At 43.8% G+C, this 18003-nt stretch overlaps 1 protein-coding gene across 1 annotated transcript; it reads right to left on the bottom strand.

The window, feature by feature from the left end:
* Positions 1 to 215: 215 nt before the first annotated feature.
* rel (v-rel avian reticuloendotheliosis viral oncogene homolog) lies at positions 216 to 17225 on the bottom strand. Its single transcript, XM_020647006.3, is given in 13 exon segments — positions 216 to 4375; positions 4646 to 4720; positions 4828 to 4893; positions 4988 to 5206; positions 5389 to 5493; positions 8885 to 9025; positions 13753 to 13844; positions 14438 to 14457; positions 14459 to 14500; positions 14502 to 14588; positions 15097 to 15236; positions 16787 to 16822; positions 17112 to 17225. Coding segments are annotated over 13 exon segments (1896 nt in total). The 5' UTR covers positions 17119 to 17225; the 3' UTR covers positions 216 to 3509.
* Between the last annotated feature and the right edge of the window lie 778 nt (positions 17226 to 18003).

Below are 18003 nucleotides of genomic sequence, written 5' to 3'. Positions count from 1 at the left end.
ACGCCCCCTGCACACAACATGATGATTTTTTAGTGATATATATAGTATATGTCTTGTCTCGGTTTCAGGTATGTCGTGTTCTTGGTAAGTTCTTGGTCTTGACTCAAACACTAACTCTTATTTCTAGACACAGATCTCTACAGATTGAGCTCCCCCCCCCCCCCGTTTCAATGAGGAGAAGAGACATGGTGATAATAATGACATGTCAAAAGAAGTGAAACAGACTGTTTAATAAGAAATCATGGTAGAAAAATCCAAAAATAACAAATCTCACAAAGAAAGTCATCAAAATATAAAATTCCAATTTAAAGCAAACATTGTGAAAATAAAAAAAGGACAACATGTTAAGAAGCTTCTGGTGACAGACATGAACCCTGACATGTGTCTCCAGAGAAACTCTTAGTGTTTCCACGCATGCACAAAAATGTCCTGATATTTTAATGTTGAGCTGTATGTGTGAACGCAGCCGGAGATAATTCTCCGCGAGCGAGTGGAAGGGGGGTGAAGATATTTATGTCCTGTGACTGACGCTCTACAGTAGACTGTATGAGCTCTGTGCTCATACTGTATTTAACTGCTTTACTAAGCTTTGTTTGCTCTATGTTCTTCTCTGCTATGTTGCTGATACTGTGAGCATCTCGAACTAAAACCCCTCCACCCCCCTCCCACCGGACAGGGAGGGTCTCCCCCTGTGAGGTGGATTTGTGAACAAGCCCCTCAGGAAGATTTCATGGGCAGCCTCCCTGAAATTTCAAAAAATCTTCAGGAGTGCATGTGTGGAAACGGCTTCTGTGAAGCTGAATAAAACATTCATATCTATACAACGTGCTGTTTAAGTTCTGTGAATAACATGTGATCACTGATATGACATAGTCATTACAGAGGAAACGCCATACTCAAGGTGCTTCCCCTCACTTCCTTAAAGAAAGTCTCAGTACCCGCCAGTATAAGAGCTTTTCAGAGATCTGAATGTTTCACTGTTAGCTGACAGCAGTTAACGGCTAACACTCTGCTATAACGAGCAATAAAACACAATATGTACAAATTCTTTACAAAGAAATAAGGAAGCTTTCAAAATATATTTTTTTTCTGTTGAAAATCACATCCACCCCCCAAACTAGACAATGTTTTATACAACATGTTGACAAATAAAGAAACTAAAAATACATTCACGTCTTTGAAACCTTCTGTACTTTCTGTCATCATCGTCATCACAGCCTCGGACCTGATTCAGCCACAAACAGAAGCCAGCTGGACTCACGTGAGCTCAGTCTCATGACCTCATCAGGGCCCGGATGTTCAAAAGTCAAGTGACAGGATTAAAGCTATCAGATATGAGTCACTCATAAAATTGGGTTGTTAAAAAAACCGAATAAGATCAGGAAGTCAAAATCAGATGTCTGTGTTGTTGAAATCTGTTGAGTAGGATTGTGATAATTTTAAACTTAAAGTTCAGGATCAACCTGATCCCAGTAAAGGTCTGGATTCAGACTTGATTTCTGGGAAAACATATCAGAAATCATTTAAATCTGTCAACAGTTTTACCGGGTAGTTGATACTTTTTAGACATTAATTTGCGGTTTTGCTTCAGAGATGAAGAGGTTTATATGAAACTTTAAAAGCAGCTGTGAGGATTTTTCAGCCTGTATGGATTTTGGTGCCCCTTCAGAGTACTGGCTATCCAGATATTTACATCTTTTCTCTGTGATCAACGTGATCTGCATTACATGACCCTGTTATAGAAAAGATATGTATTACCAAATCTGGATTATTTTTATCTTGATAAGACCAAGCAACCAGGCAACCGGGCCTTGAGGATGAAAAAGTCTGTCTCAAACCATCAGCTGGACACCAAACACACGTGTGTCAGAGGGCGGGTTGAGAGCAGTTAAATGTACTTCTTGTTAAAAAGATCTCTCTTTGTGACGTCGTGTTGCAGCCCGACCAAACAGAGATCTGTATGTGAACACTATAAGATTCATTTCAACATCAATATGAAGCCAGCCCAGGTGATAATATATCGGTATAACAGGTGAGTTAAAAGCCTCACAGCAGCTCTGTAAATCGACTACAGGCGGTCTAAAGCGGATCCATCAAAGGGGGTATAAGTAGTCCAGACATGATGAGATTAATCCAGAATGAGAACATCCAGTCTTGATTTAAGTGTGACTTTGTACATCAGGTGGAAGAAACAGGATCAAGTCAGTGCCCTGATGTGAACATTCAAAGTCAGTGATGGGTCAAAAAGCACAACAACGACCTCACCGACTACAACGGCGAGGTGGGCTGAGGAGGAGGAAACAGTTCTCAGCATGATTGCTGACTGCGGGTGTCAGGAGGAGTAAAAAAAGTTCTCGTTTTATTTCAGTTGATCAAGATGATAATCCCGTTCTGAACTCAAAGTTTCCCACACATAGACGACACTCCCGCTGGCCGCCCAAGCAAACGTATGGTTGCCCAAGTTTTTTTTTATGTATTCACGCCTCACAGAGAGAGAGAGGTCCTCTGACCGTAAGTCCTTCCTGTAAATACACAGACTGAGGTTTGACACTCATGTTAAAGCTGAAGTATCTTATGTCTTCATTGTAATATTTTTCTGCAGCTGCTTGATGCCGTTGCTCTCCTGCTCTCATAGTTTAGGATGAGCGCTGTGATACACATCATCATCAATAAGACTCCACTCACATGGATACCCTGATGTGATAATGGAATATCGAGTGAAACATTTCAAAAGACGAGTGATGCTTTGTCAGCATCTCTAACATACTGCTGATGAATATCGTCAAAAATGCAGAAACACACAAGTTACAGAAAGTTATGAGGCATAGCGGGACAAGATGCTGTGTGTAAGAGAGAAGAGGTACAGGTGTGTGTGTGCCTGTGTCTGTGTGTAGACAAGAGAATGGAACTGAAGTAAGATGAGCTGATTACACAAACTATAATAAGTTAAAGAATAAAGCACAACTCATGTATGTATCTATACAAACCTAGCATTCAAATATAAGCTAGGCTAGCAAAAAAAGGTTACAACCCTTGTACGCTAACTCCTCCACTCAGGTTCAGCGTCATTCTTTGGGAAACCCATTCTGACAGTTTGTTTGTCATTGGATTTACATAATATAAGGATATCATCAGTGTACAAGTGATGGAAAAGATAGACTAGGATATCATCAGCGTACAACTGATGAAAAAGATAGAACAGGATATCATCAGCGTAAAGTGATGTTTCTAAAACTCCTGAAGAATTCTGTGTGATGTGTTTGTAAGAAAACAAACCATCCATCTTAAAAGGTTCACCTTCTAACACTTCCTGTGTCTGGTTATTGATACGACTTTGTGATCATAGCTCTGATCTCATTCCTACTGGTGTAAAAACGCGACCTGGTGCCTCCAGAGTATGCAGACTCAGATTTTGACCAGAAAAAGCTGGATGTCTCCCTCTACAGGGAAGAATTAGACCAACTCCGTCCTTAGGGCTGTTCCTGTTCAATTAATGGAAGCAGCTCTTCTCAGTTACTTTGTCGAGTTGACTTGATGTAGTCAGCCAGAGTCGGATAGTGGCCATCAGGATTGTGCAGGTTTTTGAGGGGCTGTGTGTTCCCGCTCCTCATTGGATCCAAGTTGGTGCCATTGCTGGCTGGACGGGGGAGCAGGTTGGTGTAGGTGTTCCTTTGGCTTTCCCTCGGGGAGTGCATGACAGGAGCAGTGTTTTCTAGTACCTGTGGCTCTTGTTTTAAATGGAAGCCGGCCTGAGAATCTCCTCCCACCAGACCTTTCAGGAAATCCTCCCCTTCAATTCCCTCCAGGAAGGGGAAAGAGCCCTGACCCTGTGAGCCCCCTCCACCTCCAGGTACGGACCCATTAAACGGGTTTTGGACAGAATTGATGAGATTGAAATTGGGCCATCCAGTCTCGAGACCCTGGTTCTGGTTCTGGTTCTGTGGGTGATTCTGGGTCCGTAGCTCAGAGGGGAGCCCCGGCCTTTGTTGCTGCAGGTGGAAGAGGGTCTGAGACTCCTGCTGGCTCTGTCCAGGTGCCTGTTGTTCCAAGCACTGCAGGTCGGTCATGGAGAGCTCAGGGAGAAAGTTATTCTCAAAGCTGTGCTCTACTCTTTGGGGGATACTGGGTCCACGGCTTGGCTGTGGCCTGGAGTTAGGATGGGACAGGTTGTTCACGGCACCGGATGGGCTGATGGTGACTGTTTCCATGGAGATGGGGGGATTGGGGTTGGCCCACTGATGGCTGACAGGAACATTAGGACCCTGAGATGGCATCATGACACTGTGAGGGGCCGGCTGGTACTGCTGGTTGAATACCTGTTGTTGGTGCATCATAGGTGTGTGCTGCGGCCTCAGGTAAAGACCGCTGATGTCTGCTGAAGACACAAGGAGACTTTAGTGAGATTTCAGCGTAGACTCATCCTGATCAGTGTCCTGTTGCAGCAGCTCTGTATAAGCTCTGTCTCAAGTTATGTTGTAAAGTCTACATCAAACCCATTTTGGTGGCACCAGAGAGACGTAAGGTTCATCTCAAACTACGCTACATTTGAACTTTTGCAGAGCTGCTGCAACCCAGTGCTGGATAATTATGTTGTTTGTGGTTAACCATTGTTGTTATTTCAGGGACACAAAATTAAAGCAGTTACCTTTCCTCATGTGACCCATGGTACTCTGAGGGAAAGCCTTGGGCCTGTTCATGGATAGACCAGCGAAAGGACCACCTGAAGAAGGTCCAAAACCATTTGTTACACTACAGTCATGTGGAGGACATGCTAAAAACATTTACATGGTGAGTTGAAGTTTATATACAGAGTGCTGTATCACTTACCGGGCAGTCCTGAAATCCTCATCAGGTTTTCTCTTTTGCGCTTCTTCTCGTTGTAGCCGTAAGGATCTAAAGAGGAAACAACGTAAATGTACAATGTAAAAAAAAAGGCCCCAGTTTACCTGAAAACTATCTCCACACCCAGATGGAGATCTCTGCTCACCTTTGTCATCGGGCAGATATCTGAAGTCCAATGGTTCACTGACTTCCTGGTCAGAGGGTCGACGTAGCTGCATTTGCACGGTGATGGACTCGACGATGGAGGTGTTGTAGTAGGACGGAGTCTTAAAGACTATGGCGACCTGACGGTGAACATCAGCCTGAGAGAAGGAGCCTTTGGCCTCCCAGCCGTCAGAGGAGAAGAATCGCACCTCAATGTCGTCTGGGGGAAGTGATGATGGAATACAAGTGCGAAAAATTGACTGATCATGCAAAGAGACGGTGCTACACATATGAACCGTAAAATGAAGATGAATGGAGATGAACGGAGAGAAAACAGATTTAAGCTAACATTTCAGTGAAATAAAGTATAAATCATTTTCAAAGAACACTGATGGTATTCACCTTTCTGGACTTTGTCGCACAGTAAGAAGATCTCGTCCCCTCCTTTAACGCTGCCGCTGTTCTTATTGACCCGACAGATCCTCAGCTCGGCTGTGTTCGGGGCTCCTGATGACACACAAGTTAATAAGTCATACATTGAAGCACTTTATACCTTTGATGTTGTCAGTCTGTGAAACCTTTAGAGGAGCTTTGTATGATTTGCAGCTCAAAAAACTCATTATTTATCTGATACTGGCATCAGTAAAAACCCTCATTTCAGGTTTGTTTCAGCTGCTGTCTCCTTAAGACCCCCCTCTCCACATGCCCTCTTTCTTCTGATTGGCCAGCTCTCTGGAAGCCTCACGCAGGGGCAGAACGCTGCAGGGCTGCCAAGGGAGGGCTGCTCCCCAGTGCTGGGAGAAGGGAGCCTGTGCAAGAGGTTTTAACAGCTTACATTGAGGCTTGAAGCCATCTTTTAAAATTCCTGGTTTCATATCGGGAGACTATGGCGTGATTTACAGAACGAGATGTTTAGCGCCCTCTCCAGACATATCCTGGTATAACTCCAACAGACGTTTTCCTCATGATCTGAAACGTTGCTGTCTGTTACAGCAGGTAAGTGAAACAAAAAGCTCCTTCTGTTTCAGCCCAAGTGTCAGTCTTTGTGGTTGTAAATTTCCACCAGTTGCATCATGGGAAATAATCTTAACAGAAAGTTAGCTGTAGTCTCCACATAGTGGTGCTGTAAGATACCCAGTTTCAACCGCCAAGTAATTAATTATTTTTTAGATATGGGAGGGGTCAGACTGAAGTCTTTTTAGGGTCATTTTAATGTTCTTAGCGTTTGTTAGAATAAAGAAACATGTTTTCATTAGTCTGACATCAGAATGTGTCTGTGTCCGATCTATTTGATGTTGTGAATCTTTAGTTTCTCAGTCTAACCCGGTTCAATATTAACCTCAGGGAGCGACCACACTCAGGGTAAGTCAGATGACTGCTTTGAGAAGAGGAAGTGCTCCATGGTAACCGTGTTGCTGGGGGGTTAGTGGGTATAAAGAACTTCCTCTTTTTGTGTGTGTGAGGAACACTGAACTAGTACACAGCGTGCAACACTGTTACTGACACAACTACGCCATTTTCTTACATGAACATTTCTAAACAATTTCAGGCAGGCTGACCCTGAGATCTTCCTGATTTAGTTGTTCACACATGCACCTCACAGCGGGAGACGATACCCGTCCGACAGGCGGAGGGGGGGGTTCCTCAGGAGACACTATGTCAAAAGAAGTGTTGGATGAAGGAACACAGTCCGACTCTGTGAATCGTGCCTCTATATCAATGCTGTGTGTAGTTCAACTCATTCACAATATAAACTAAAGAGCAGATAACATCCTGGAGAACGGAAAACATAATAAAGCAGTTTGATTACGTGCACAGGGATCACACCTCTGGCATGCAGACAGTCTTTGGTCGTAGGCTATGCTCATCATCACCCCCTCCTGCTCACTGGTGGTGGTTTCGCTCACCCCGAAAAATTTCAGGATGTTTTCAGGAGTTATTTGCAAGCATATAAGCACCAGGTCATAAACACAGGCATGGGCGTCATAGTAGGGAGAAAAAGGGACGGACTACCAGGGCCCCCAAGGCCCTTATTTTGCCAGAAATAAATATACTGTATATAGATTTTGTTTTGATTTTTCACAGTAAAGGTGAAATGGGCAGAATGAATGAATATAAGTATTAACTTTCTTAACTCTTACAATAAAAACAACATAAAACATAAATTACAAAGTCGAATTAATTGTTATCATTTAATTTAAAATGCAAAGTGAGTTTTTAAAGGTGTAACAGAAAGTTAAAGTTATTTAAAGGTCACATATTCTCCTCCTTTCTTGTTCTAAATCCACTCTGATCCTGTATTTGAACATGTCTATAAACCCCTCTATTTAAGCCCTGCTCAGAACAGGCTGTTTCTGTGTCTGTACCTTTAAATATGTAAATGAGCTGTGTCTGACCACACCCCCCTCTCTGGAAGGGCTTGGGTGGCTCGGGCTTTCTCGCTCCATGTCCTATTGTTTACAGTGAGAAGGCAGACTCAGAGGACAGAACAAACACCTAGCTGTGGGAGTGTCACCCACCTGGGGGAGGGGTTACTGCCCTTTGTGATGTCATGAAGGGAAAATCTCCAGACAGCCTGTTTGAGCACACATTTTCTGAAAAGTGGAGCAGGCAAAAGACGGAGAGGATGCACTTTTCTCATCATTGGGGGGTTTGTAGACAGACTAGGGATGATGACTAGATGATTTCAAGTGATTGATTACCAAAAACTCCTGCAAACTGTCCTAATTGCTCAAATGAGTTGACAAACATGATGGACTCACTCCTCTCTTACACACCTTTCTTATGAAATAGATTTAGACAGAGATTTATTTTAAGGCTTTGGTGCTATCATTAAAATGTGAAGTATCAGAAAGTATTAAAGGAGGACCTTTCTGGACCATAGTTTAAAGCTTTTAATGGGTTGTGTGTTCAGTGGAGGTGTAGTTATAGTAATATTGCAGGATTGGCTGATGCTGTTGTTTTAGGTTTTAATGAGATATCGTCTCATGGGGCTCAGAAATCCTGCACACAGGTGTTGAAATAAAAGCTTGCAACAGGTACTCCCAGCACAATCTGTTTTTTCGAACACTTGTGCAACATGGTGACATTTTTTCAGGTTTATTTCAGACAGCAGGACTCAGTGCATTTCAGGAAATCATGTCGGATGATGTAAATATTAGAAACATGTCCACTGCTTTTTTTGAACATAACGTAATCTCACAACTGACCTCAGCGGCCTGAGTTACCGTCAGGTGATCACATGTCAGTTTCATAAAGTTCTCATCTCTTGTGATTGGCCAACATGACGGTAGTGTGAACGTGTTGTCAGTCTTAGCAGTCTGTAGCAGTGTTAGCAGTATGTTAGCATTGTAATAGCAGCTATTAGCACCATATTTGTACTCCAAATCAGGACACTTTAGTTGAACTGCAAACCCTGTATCGATCCACAGATCAGTGGCCAGCTCTGGTCACACAAGGTGGTAGGTAAAGGTTTCCTCCTGAGCTGCCTCACTTAAGTAGTTCATTCCCACAGTTTGTGTTTGCTTGTTTTTATATGGCTTTGTATGTTGGTGTTTTCACCGTGCAGTGTGTGCAAAATATAGCATACCAGGCAAAAATGCCTGGTACTTTTTGAAGGAAGCTGTAACTCTCCTGGAGCTCTTTGGAAAACACTGACTTCCTCGCCTACCTGCAGGTCCTGTTAGCATGATAAGCTAGGCTAGCTAAGCAACAGCAGCAACCCCGAGATTGATTGACACACGTACAGACTCTCTATCTCTTGGTTAAAACAGTAACAGCCTTGGCAACGTGTTTACAGATATTTGTGGGGACTTATATTGGAGCTTATATCCGGAGTATTAACACCCTACATATTTGGACGGTGTTAGCAGTTAGCATAGAGGTGTAACGGACTCACGGTTGTCATAGATGGGGTTGGTGACGATGGGGTTCAGAGCTCTGGTGTACTGTCCGTTCTCATCCTGCAGGTAAACCTGGATACACAGACGCACCACGTTCAGGTCGTACTCCTCCGTCTGCAGCAGCTGCTCCTGTGGTACTGAGGACACAAACACACACACGCTTCAGTATCTGGGTGAGCGACGTTATAACTTCCGTCACAGAATATGCGTTCAGTCATTAAAGGGTCAGATCACTCTAATAATTGTTTCAGTTTGAACATCTCTGCTGTGGTTGAAAGGCTTTTGGTTTTAGTCATCAAATCATAGTTTCATTCTCAAAGACAATCTGAAAAAAATTAAACAGACATGATGTGACTGTGAGGCTGGCTGAAGATGTGTTTGAAGAACGTTGTGTTGAAGATGCTCAGAGTTATTTTAGATTCATTGGAGATGATGTGTTACAGAGAGGTACGACAACAGGTGTGAAACATGCAGACCAGCAGAGAGACTCACACGCCAATAAATGTGTATCAGGGCGCTGGATGGCCTAGCGGTTATCAGAGGTGCTGCTTGTCAACAGGCAACTACTTGGGGCCCCAGACGAGAAGAGGGCTGAGAAAATTTAAAAATAATGCAGCGACCCATAATGTGAAAATTTTGGAATGACAGTAGGAAACCTCCCTTAGGGGGGCCCCATTCGGACAGCATTCCACTCTCATTGCCCCTGCTGAACGCTGGTTGACCGCCCCTCCCTGTTTAGACCTCACCCCATTCATTTGACTGACTAGAATCACCCTCTGGACATGTTGCAAGCCCCTGTCCTCAGGGCTTCAGGTAGCAGCCCGCTAAAGGGTAACATTCCCCTTTTAATGTAAGTCGGATGTTTCATTGTCCCATCGGAATGTGTCGTCCTTCAACCACCGCCGTCCGCATTCATGCACGGCCTGCTCCGACCTCCACCTCAGCTGCAAGGAAGCCTGGACAACAGGAACGCGAGGAATACAAAGGAGAAATCCTTCCTGCAGATTATTATTATTGTATGTGCTCTTTTGTTTTTGAATTGGCGCTACACAAATAAAGATTGATTGATTCGTGGAGCCCTGTCAAAGGAGAATTTCTGTCACTTTTAGGATAGACAATAAAGTTGATTCAGTTCTCAATGCAGCGGCCGTGGGTTCGAGTCCGACCTCTGCACTGTGCTTCATGTCATCCCCCTCTCTCTCCTCCCAACAGTTCCTGTCTCTCTTCAGCTGTCCTCTCTAATAAAGGCCAAAGGGCTGAAAAAAGATTACTTCATATATGTAAATATATGTTCATCACAAATGATGTCATCCACTCAATACTCAACTTGTATCACACGGTGTCATTAGCAGGCATCAAGCATTTTACAAAGCACGTTTACAATGATGTAAATATAATGAAAAAGAACATTCACGATAGATATGAACTTTTATTTTCTCTGGTGTTCTGTTGCTCATGTTTGTCACATCTGTAGGACGTCTCCAAACCACAACTCTGGACCAACACAAACACGTCACAGCCGCGATCCTCTGCCCACACACACACACACACACACACACACACACACACACACACACACACACACACACACACACATACACTAGCGTCACATTCACCACCCTCACAGGCAAAATGCAAACACACACCTTTGACTGAGAGACGCCCACACACATACAGAGTGTCAGTCACACACATCAGCTTTCACATCTGCCCACTTTCTCTTCCTCCAGCTCTCATTCTCTATCTCTCACTGAGGTGACGCTCTGAGACGTCACCTCAGGGTGGAAAGAAGAGTGTGTGTGTGTGTGCGAGCAGGAGGTGACCACGGTGCTCCTGACGTGTGTGAAAGTTGTGGGAAACATCTCAGCTCTTAAACTTTGTGTTTCTGACATTTTAGATTAAGACCTGGACAACACAATTAAACGCTAGACACACAGACTGTGTGAGAGCGAAGGTGGACTCCTCCACCTCAGGGTTGCAGAATAAAGACAATATTCTTCTGCAGGCTCGAGTCTGAGTGCTCTCACTGGTCATCGGGTTACGAGTCTTTAAATCTGAAGTTAATCCTCAGAGGAGCAGCGAACAGTTAGTTTCCAAACATCTCCAATGCAGAGTGAGCATTTCTGACAAGAAGACTATCTATGAACTCTGTTACATGTCGTGTATGTGATGTGATAAAATATAACAGAAGTGTTTGAAACTTCAGACTCACAACTTTCTGTCTGTCTGAGCTGCAGGATTCTCTACACAAACAGGGTGATATACTTTTATTTCTTTCTGACAGGACAGGAGATTAACACCCACTATCTTAAATGCTTTGCTACATCATGTTAGCAGCATGTTAGCTAAAATCAGAGGGACACAGCTAGCTTAGCAGCTCCTCCAAAGCTTAACGACTTAAAATCTCGGCTTTAAAGAGTTCCCTTCACACACAGCCGGGGTTTAGGGTGAGTAGTGTGAGTGCGTGAGTGTGTGCAGAGTGAGTGTGTGAGCAGAATTTGATTGGTAGGAGGAAGCTTAACCGCAAACAGCTTCAGTGACTCACATTTTCACTAGCCCTGTTCAGACTGCTGTGACGTTTTGCCTTCAATATGAATGTTACGGAGGCGTAATGGGTGGGATGGCAAAGTGATCGGCCCTCTGTACCGACTTCAGACGTAGTAACAGAGGCGTTACGCGGTGACACTGGATGCGCAGAGCCAGCGGGGGCGTGTGGAGCGCTGTGTGTGTGAGGAGCTCCTGCCGTGCTCTCAATTCTCAGACTGGGACACCACTATCACCCCGTTGCAGAATCAATATGAATGTCTTGAGGTGTAATGATGGGGGAGTACTCTTTGTTGTATAATCTTTACAGACACCCAAAATGTATCCAGCTTGAGACAGAAAAACCTCGATCAGAGCCAGACTCATTAGAGAACTGACCTCTGAAGAGAGTGGATGGAGAGAGAACATTTTTCACCGGAGATTAAGGTCAACACATTGATGTCTTCAAACTCCTTATTTTCTCAAACAGCCCTGATCCAGAGACTTTTTATTCACCCTCATTAGATCCTGATGTTTAACAGAATGAAACAAGACCTTCTCTGACATTTCTGCTTATTGGCTAACTGAAACAATTTACTGATTATCTACAAAGTTAAATCCCCTCCAGGTAGCCAAATCTCCAGAGTTTTTCAGGAGATTTCCGTATGTGTGAAAAGGGTTTATGTTTGTGTGTAGAGTGTTTGTGTGTATACATACAGTGTGTGTGTAGTAATGTGGGCAGTGTTTAAGTGTGTCGGTACAGTGTGTGTGTGTGTGTGTGTGTGTGTGTGTATGTATTTTGTGCATGCGTGTGTAGTGTGCTGCTTGATGTGTGCGCAGGTTTTGTGTGTCTTAGTATGGGCAGTGGTTTGTGTGTACAGTTGCATGTGTGTGTTTTTGTGTGCAGTGTGTCTGTGTACATTGAGTGTGTAATTGTGTGTTTATGTGTGCAGTGTTTTCAGAATCTAATGGTCTCAGGTCTGAACAACATGTGTTAAAAAGAGAACACTGAGCAGATGTTGGGTTAATGTAGCTGGATGAGCTAACGTGCCAATTAGCCTGTTACGTAACAAAGTGTTTGATTTAGATAAAACCATCAGATTAGAGACACAATAAATACCGAGAGCATCGAGCTCTAGATCAGGCCTGTTCACGGGTCTGTAAAGCTGCTATCTTCCTCTGAGAGAGCCGGGGAACCCCCAACCCCCTCACGCCCCCCCCCCCCCCCCCCCCCCCCCCCCCCCCCACTTAATGAATCCTGTATTCCCAGCTCTCACGTGGCCTCCTGCTCTCTGCTATGTTGAGAAACTGTGAACCAGGAATGAGGAAGTATCTGAGCGCCTGTTTGTACACGAGGACGCCGTCTGTCTGCAGAGACGAGCTCAGAGAAGGAGAACACACAGGAAGCAGCTTTAACACACACACACACACACACACACACACACACACACACACACACACACACACACACACACACACACACACACACACACACTGTGGTCCAAACCAAAAAGAAAATCTGTGACTTTATGGCACAGACTGCTGAGAACTGGGTCAAAGCAGCAATGAGGACTGTTCTCTGGAAATGATCTCAACATGTTGAACCGTAAAAATTACAACATCTTTTATAACAGCTGCATAGCTCACCTGAACACACACTGTCTGTCTACACTACACTGCAGCAAAGTGACAGTAAAGTAACACGCTCTGCTTGCTTGCCAAAATCTTATTAGTGAGCTATAATAAAGTTCTAATGTGTCTGGTTGTTAAAAGTGGAGATCAGACTTGTTGGACGGTCTGTTAGGTCCAATAAAGCTCACAGAGAGAGACAGATTATTAGTCTGATATTTACATGAACAAATCTCCAAAAGACTCCAACAGCACAAACACGACCCAGAGGTTAAAGGTCAGGGACTGAATTATCTGAGAGGACACCTAGCGCCCTTTTGTGTCTGTCCTGTATTACCGCTGTCGCGCGGGAAGTGACGATTCTTTCGACCAATCAACGGACTGCACTGTGTCTAGCTCCACCCTTTAGCTCCACCAATCCGTTATTTTGGTCCCATTCCCAACTTCTAATAGTGGAAACGCCAATACACAGGTACCGTACTGAACCGGACCACTTGTCCCCCAGTGGCCACTTGAGGTATTGCAGCACAATACAATCCTGCATCTCAAAAACGGTACAAAAGTACAAAAATGTCAGAGCTACTTTACTGAAGAGACATCTGTAAACTTTATCCAGAACAACTCCCACATCCGGCTGTGAAGACTGTCATGTGTTTCTGTGTGAAGGTGTTCATACGACAGGTGACATGAGGACAGAGTGAGGAGGACTCACCGTTGAAGGGGTTGATCTTCCTCGTCATCCTCTGAATGATGGCGTCTTTCACCTCCCTCCTCCTCACACACTGAATACCCAGGTTCTGAAAACTGAAGAAGAAGACGGGAGTGTAATCAGCTGACTGTGTGTAACCAAAACACACCTGAGGAAGGTGTGCTCCTCTTCTTCTTCTTCATGTCTGACACACACATGAAGTTTAGAGACACTCAGCTCAGAGACTTCAATAATCTGAATTTACTGCACAACAACCAGGATTTATAATTACACACACACACACACACACACGCACTCACTACACACACTACACACACAGCATATTTGTCAGATCATGTCTGTGATGTGGATGGTGTTATGGGAATTCCCCGGGTGACATCACTGAAGTCTGCCAGTTCCAGTGTGTGTGTGTGTGTGTGTGTGTGTGTGTGTGTGTGTGTGTGTGAGTTTGTTCATGTGAATGTCTGACTGTAACACACAGATGTGTTGATGTTGTTTATTGTTCTTCTGTTTATTTGTTAACACTTTGTTGTGATTTTTATTATTTTGTTTCTAAAGTTTTTAATGGGATGTGTTGTTGCTTTGTTCTCTTGTTGCTGTTTTGTTTTTATTGTTTTTATGTTGTGCTGTTCTTGTTAACTGTTTTTGTTGTTGTTGTTGTTGTTGTTGTCATCTGTTTTGTACTCACGCGATTACTCGACGGTCAGGGTCCGAACTCGGCCTCGTAGAATCCGTCTTTGCAGTCTTTCCCCCACCAGGTCGTGAGGATGAGGGCGGTATGGCTCGTTCTTCGTCACCAGGTAAACCTTCACCTTTCCTTTACCGCTGTAGTTCAAGATCTGAAGGAGAGGAGAGGAGAGGAGAGGAGAGGAGGAGAGGAGGACAAGGAGGAATGGGAAGAAAGGGAGGGGGATTATGAAATTAAGAAGGAGAAGGGGAGAGTGGAGAGAACAAGGAGGAGCAGGAGGAGGAGGAAGAGGAGAAGATTTAGAAGGAGGAGGAGTATATTAGGATCATTGATGCACCAGCAGCTGTACCATGAACCTGTGTGTGTGTGTGCGTGTGTGTGTGTGTGTGTGTGTGTGTGTGTGTGTTCAGTAAAGTGTGTGTGTGTGTGTGTGTTCAGTAAAGTGTGTGTGTGTGTGTGTGTGTGTGTTCAGTAAAGTGTGTGTGTGTTCAGTAAAGTGTGTGTGTGTGTGTGTGTGTGTGTGTGTGTTCAGTAAAGTGTGTGTGTGTGTGTGTGTGTGTGTGTGTGTGTGTTCAGTAAAGTGTGTGTGTGTGTGTGTGTGTGTGTGTGTTCAGTAAAGTGTGTGTGTGTGTGTGTGTGTGGAGGTAGATGTTTCTCACCTGCAGACTTGGGTAGGTCCGACTATTGTCGCTGCTCTTCTCTCCCGGGATACTTCCTGCTGAGCGACCCTCGCACTTATACCTGAAACGCATTCCTCTCTGCTTCGGCTGCTCGAAGATCTGCACCGCTGGTTCTGCCACTGCACAGGACAAGGGACAGTGAAGGCATCGTGAGAGGATGAGACAGACGGTGAAGGCATCATGACAAGAGAGAGGATGAGACAGACAGTGAAGGCATCATGACAAGACAGGATGACACTGACGTGACGGCATCATGACAGGAGAGAGGATGAGACTGACAGTAAATGCATCATGAGAGAAGAGAGGATGAGACGGACAGTGAAGGCATCATGATAAGCGACAGGATGGGACTGACAGTGAAGGCACCAATGGAGCAGATAGGATGCAGAGATGGACAGTGAAGGCACCATGAGAGCGGAGAGGTCAAACAGACGGACGGAAAGGCATCACATATTTGCAAACATGATGAAACATAAACTCAGTTAATCACAAAGATTTTGAGATTAAATAATCCCTGGCAGTATACTGAACTCAATCACAGCACAACATTAATTACAAAGATTTTGATTCACAATTAAATGTCTTAAAGTAACATAAAGTAAACTTTGATGATTCTCTGATTGAGGGCCCCCAGTGTCGGTTAATTTATCTTTTTAAAGCACCAGAAGTTGCAGACAAACATCTTTAAAAAGCACAGCAACCTCCAAATTGCACAAACAGGTTGACAACATATCTGAATTATACACAGTGCTGTCTGTGTTTTCTCTCACAGCAGCTTTTGGTTTAAATCATGACTGAAGATCTGAAGATTTTTATCAACTTTTTAAACAGGAAAATAATCAGACAATCTGATTTCTACAAGATGGTGTATTTAGACTTCATGTTCTGTTTGTATGTTGTCAATAAAGTTTGTGTCAACGACAAACAAAAGAGCTGAGGATGACTGCGAGAGAAAAGACGTCTCCTAGAAACCGTTTTTTGAATCTGAGCATTTTCTGTCCCTCCCGAATAAAAAAAAACAGGAAACACCGATGAGCGCTCGTTTCTCCTTTTTGTCTTCAATAATAAACTCAGTGACTTCCTCTTTTACTTCTGCATCTCAGCTGCACTGTCTGCGTTTGAGTACGAGTTAGAGGTATTCATATGGAGTGTTATATGTGTTCATACAGTGTGAGTGTTTTCAGTTCAGCTGTTCTGCGTAAACAGAAAAGAGTCTGAGCGTCAGATAAAGACTTGTTAGATATCTGAACGAGTCTGAGAGAGAGTCTGTGTTTACGGAGAAACAAGCTGAACATCAGGTCTGAGAGAGAGGAACTAAAACTGATACAACACTGAACACACACACACACACACACACACACACACACACACACACACACACACACACACACACACACACACACACACACACACACACACACACACACAGAGACACACATCTTATCAAACGAGTCCTGTCACATTTCTGACATGATTAGACATAAATAGATCATGTTGCTCAGCTGAACCTGCTTTCATATGAGTGCAACACACACACACACACACACACACACACACACACACACACACACACACACACACACTCAGATTTATAAGAAAAAGGAGAAGTGAAGAGGCTGTGCTGCGTTCACTGACTGTAGGACGTGTGCAGACGTGTTTGAGTACTCACAGAGGTTCGGATCCTCGAGCATGGAGGGCAGCAGGACTGAGGACACACAGTTAAAGATTAATTATAAACCTTCAAGTCACAGTGTGTGTGTGTGCGTGTGTGTGTGTGTGTGTGTGTGTGTGTGTGTGAGAGCTGATTCAGTAACATCACATCAGGACACAGAGAAGGAAGTGTGTGTGCTGCTGACTCTAATAAACAGATTTGAACTGAAAGAGTTAAACTTTGATGCTGCTGAACACGAAGACAAAGATAAATAACACAGAGTCTGAACATGATTATATTCATCATGAGTCGTTGTAAATAAATTAAAAGTGTTTGTACTCACCGTCCATGATGCTGTCTCTGTTTATACGTCTCTCTGTGAGTGTGTGTGTGTTCGTATGTGTGTGTGTCAGTGCAGAGGCTCGCTCTGAATGACTGACAGCCCAGCAGTAGAGATATTTGTTAGAGCAGACGGTCAGGGGGGAATTCCCCTCTGGCTCCGCCCCCTGTTATCTGAACTGACCAATGAGAGGCAGCCTGAGTCACAGAGAGGGAGGAGGACACGAACGTGGAGGAGAGGTTATGAGTGACAGCAGCCAGGAGAGCGCGGGGAGACAACATGGCAGAAACATAGACTGTAAAAATAAGAAACATGTAGAAACATGTATCAGACAGAGCTGAGGAAAGGATATAATACGGTTTTATTATGATTATTAATATTACATGACTGTGTTGTATACTTGATTCTGATTGGCCTTTAAGCATAACACGGTCATTCTACAGAAACGCCCCTAGCCTGATGTGACTTCAGAGTTTATTTAATTTTTAATTTTAACCAGTTATATTGACTCCTGGAAACCACTGCCTGTCCCTACAGTCATGTTTAGAGGGCAAAGGCAGTATATCGAGTTTTTTTTTTTGCTATTCCCTCATGCATCATTATGGACATTTTAGTCCATTTGGGCAAATGTTTCCTCTTTATCTGGCCATCATTTTGTCTGTGTTAGTGCATATGGCACACATTTTTGTAAGAAAGTTTTTTTTAATAGAGCAATAGAACACTGTGAAACATTTTTACTACCCTCTTCAGTCATTAAGTACAAAAATGTCCACTTCCAAAAAACTGCAATAAAAATAGAACAGATTGATATTTCTTTCTACATACATCTCCTAAACAATTTCAGCCCTGCTCAAAACTACCAAACATTCAATCGTTTTTAGAAATTCAACCCTTT

The sequence above is a fragment of the Labrus bergylta genome, chromosome 10 (genome assembly GCF_963930695.1).
Source record: "Labrus bergylta chromosome 10, fLabBer1.1, whole genome shotgun sequence".
Taxonomy (NCBI): domain Eukaryota; kingdom Metazoa; phylum Chordata; class Actinopteri; order Labriformes; family Labridae; genus Labrus; species Labrus bergylta.
Note: the sequence above shows the minus strand (reverse complement) of the source record. Positions and strands in the feature narration are given on the sequence as shown.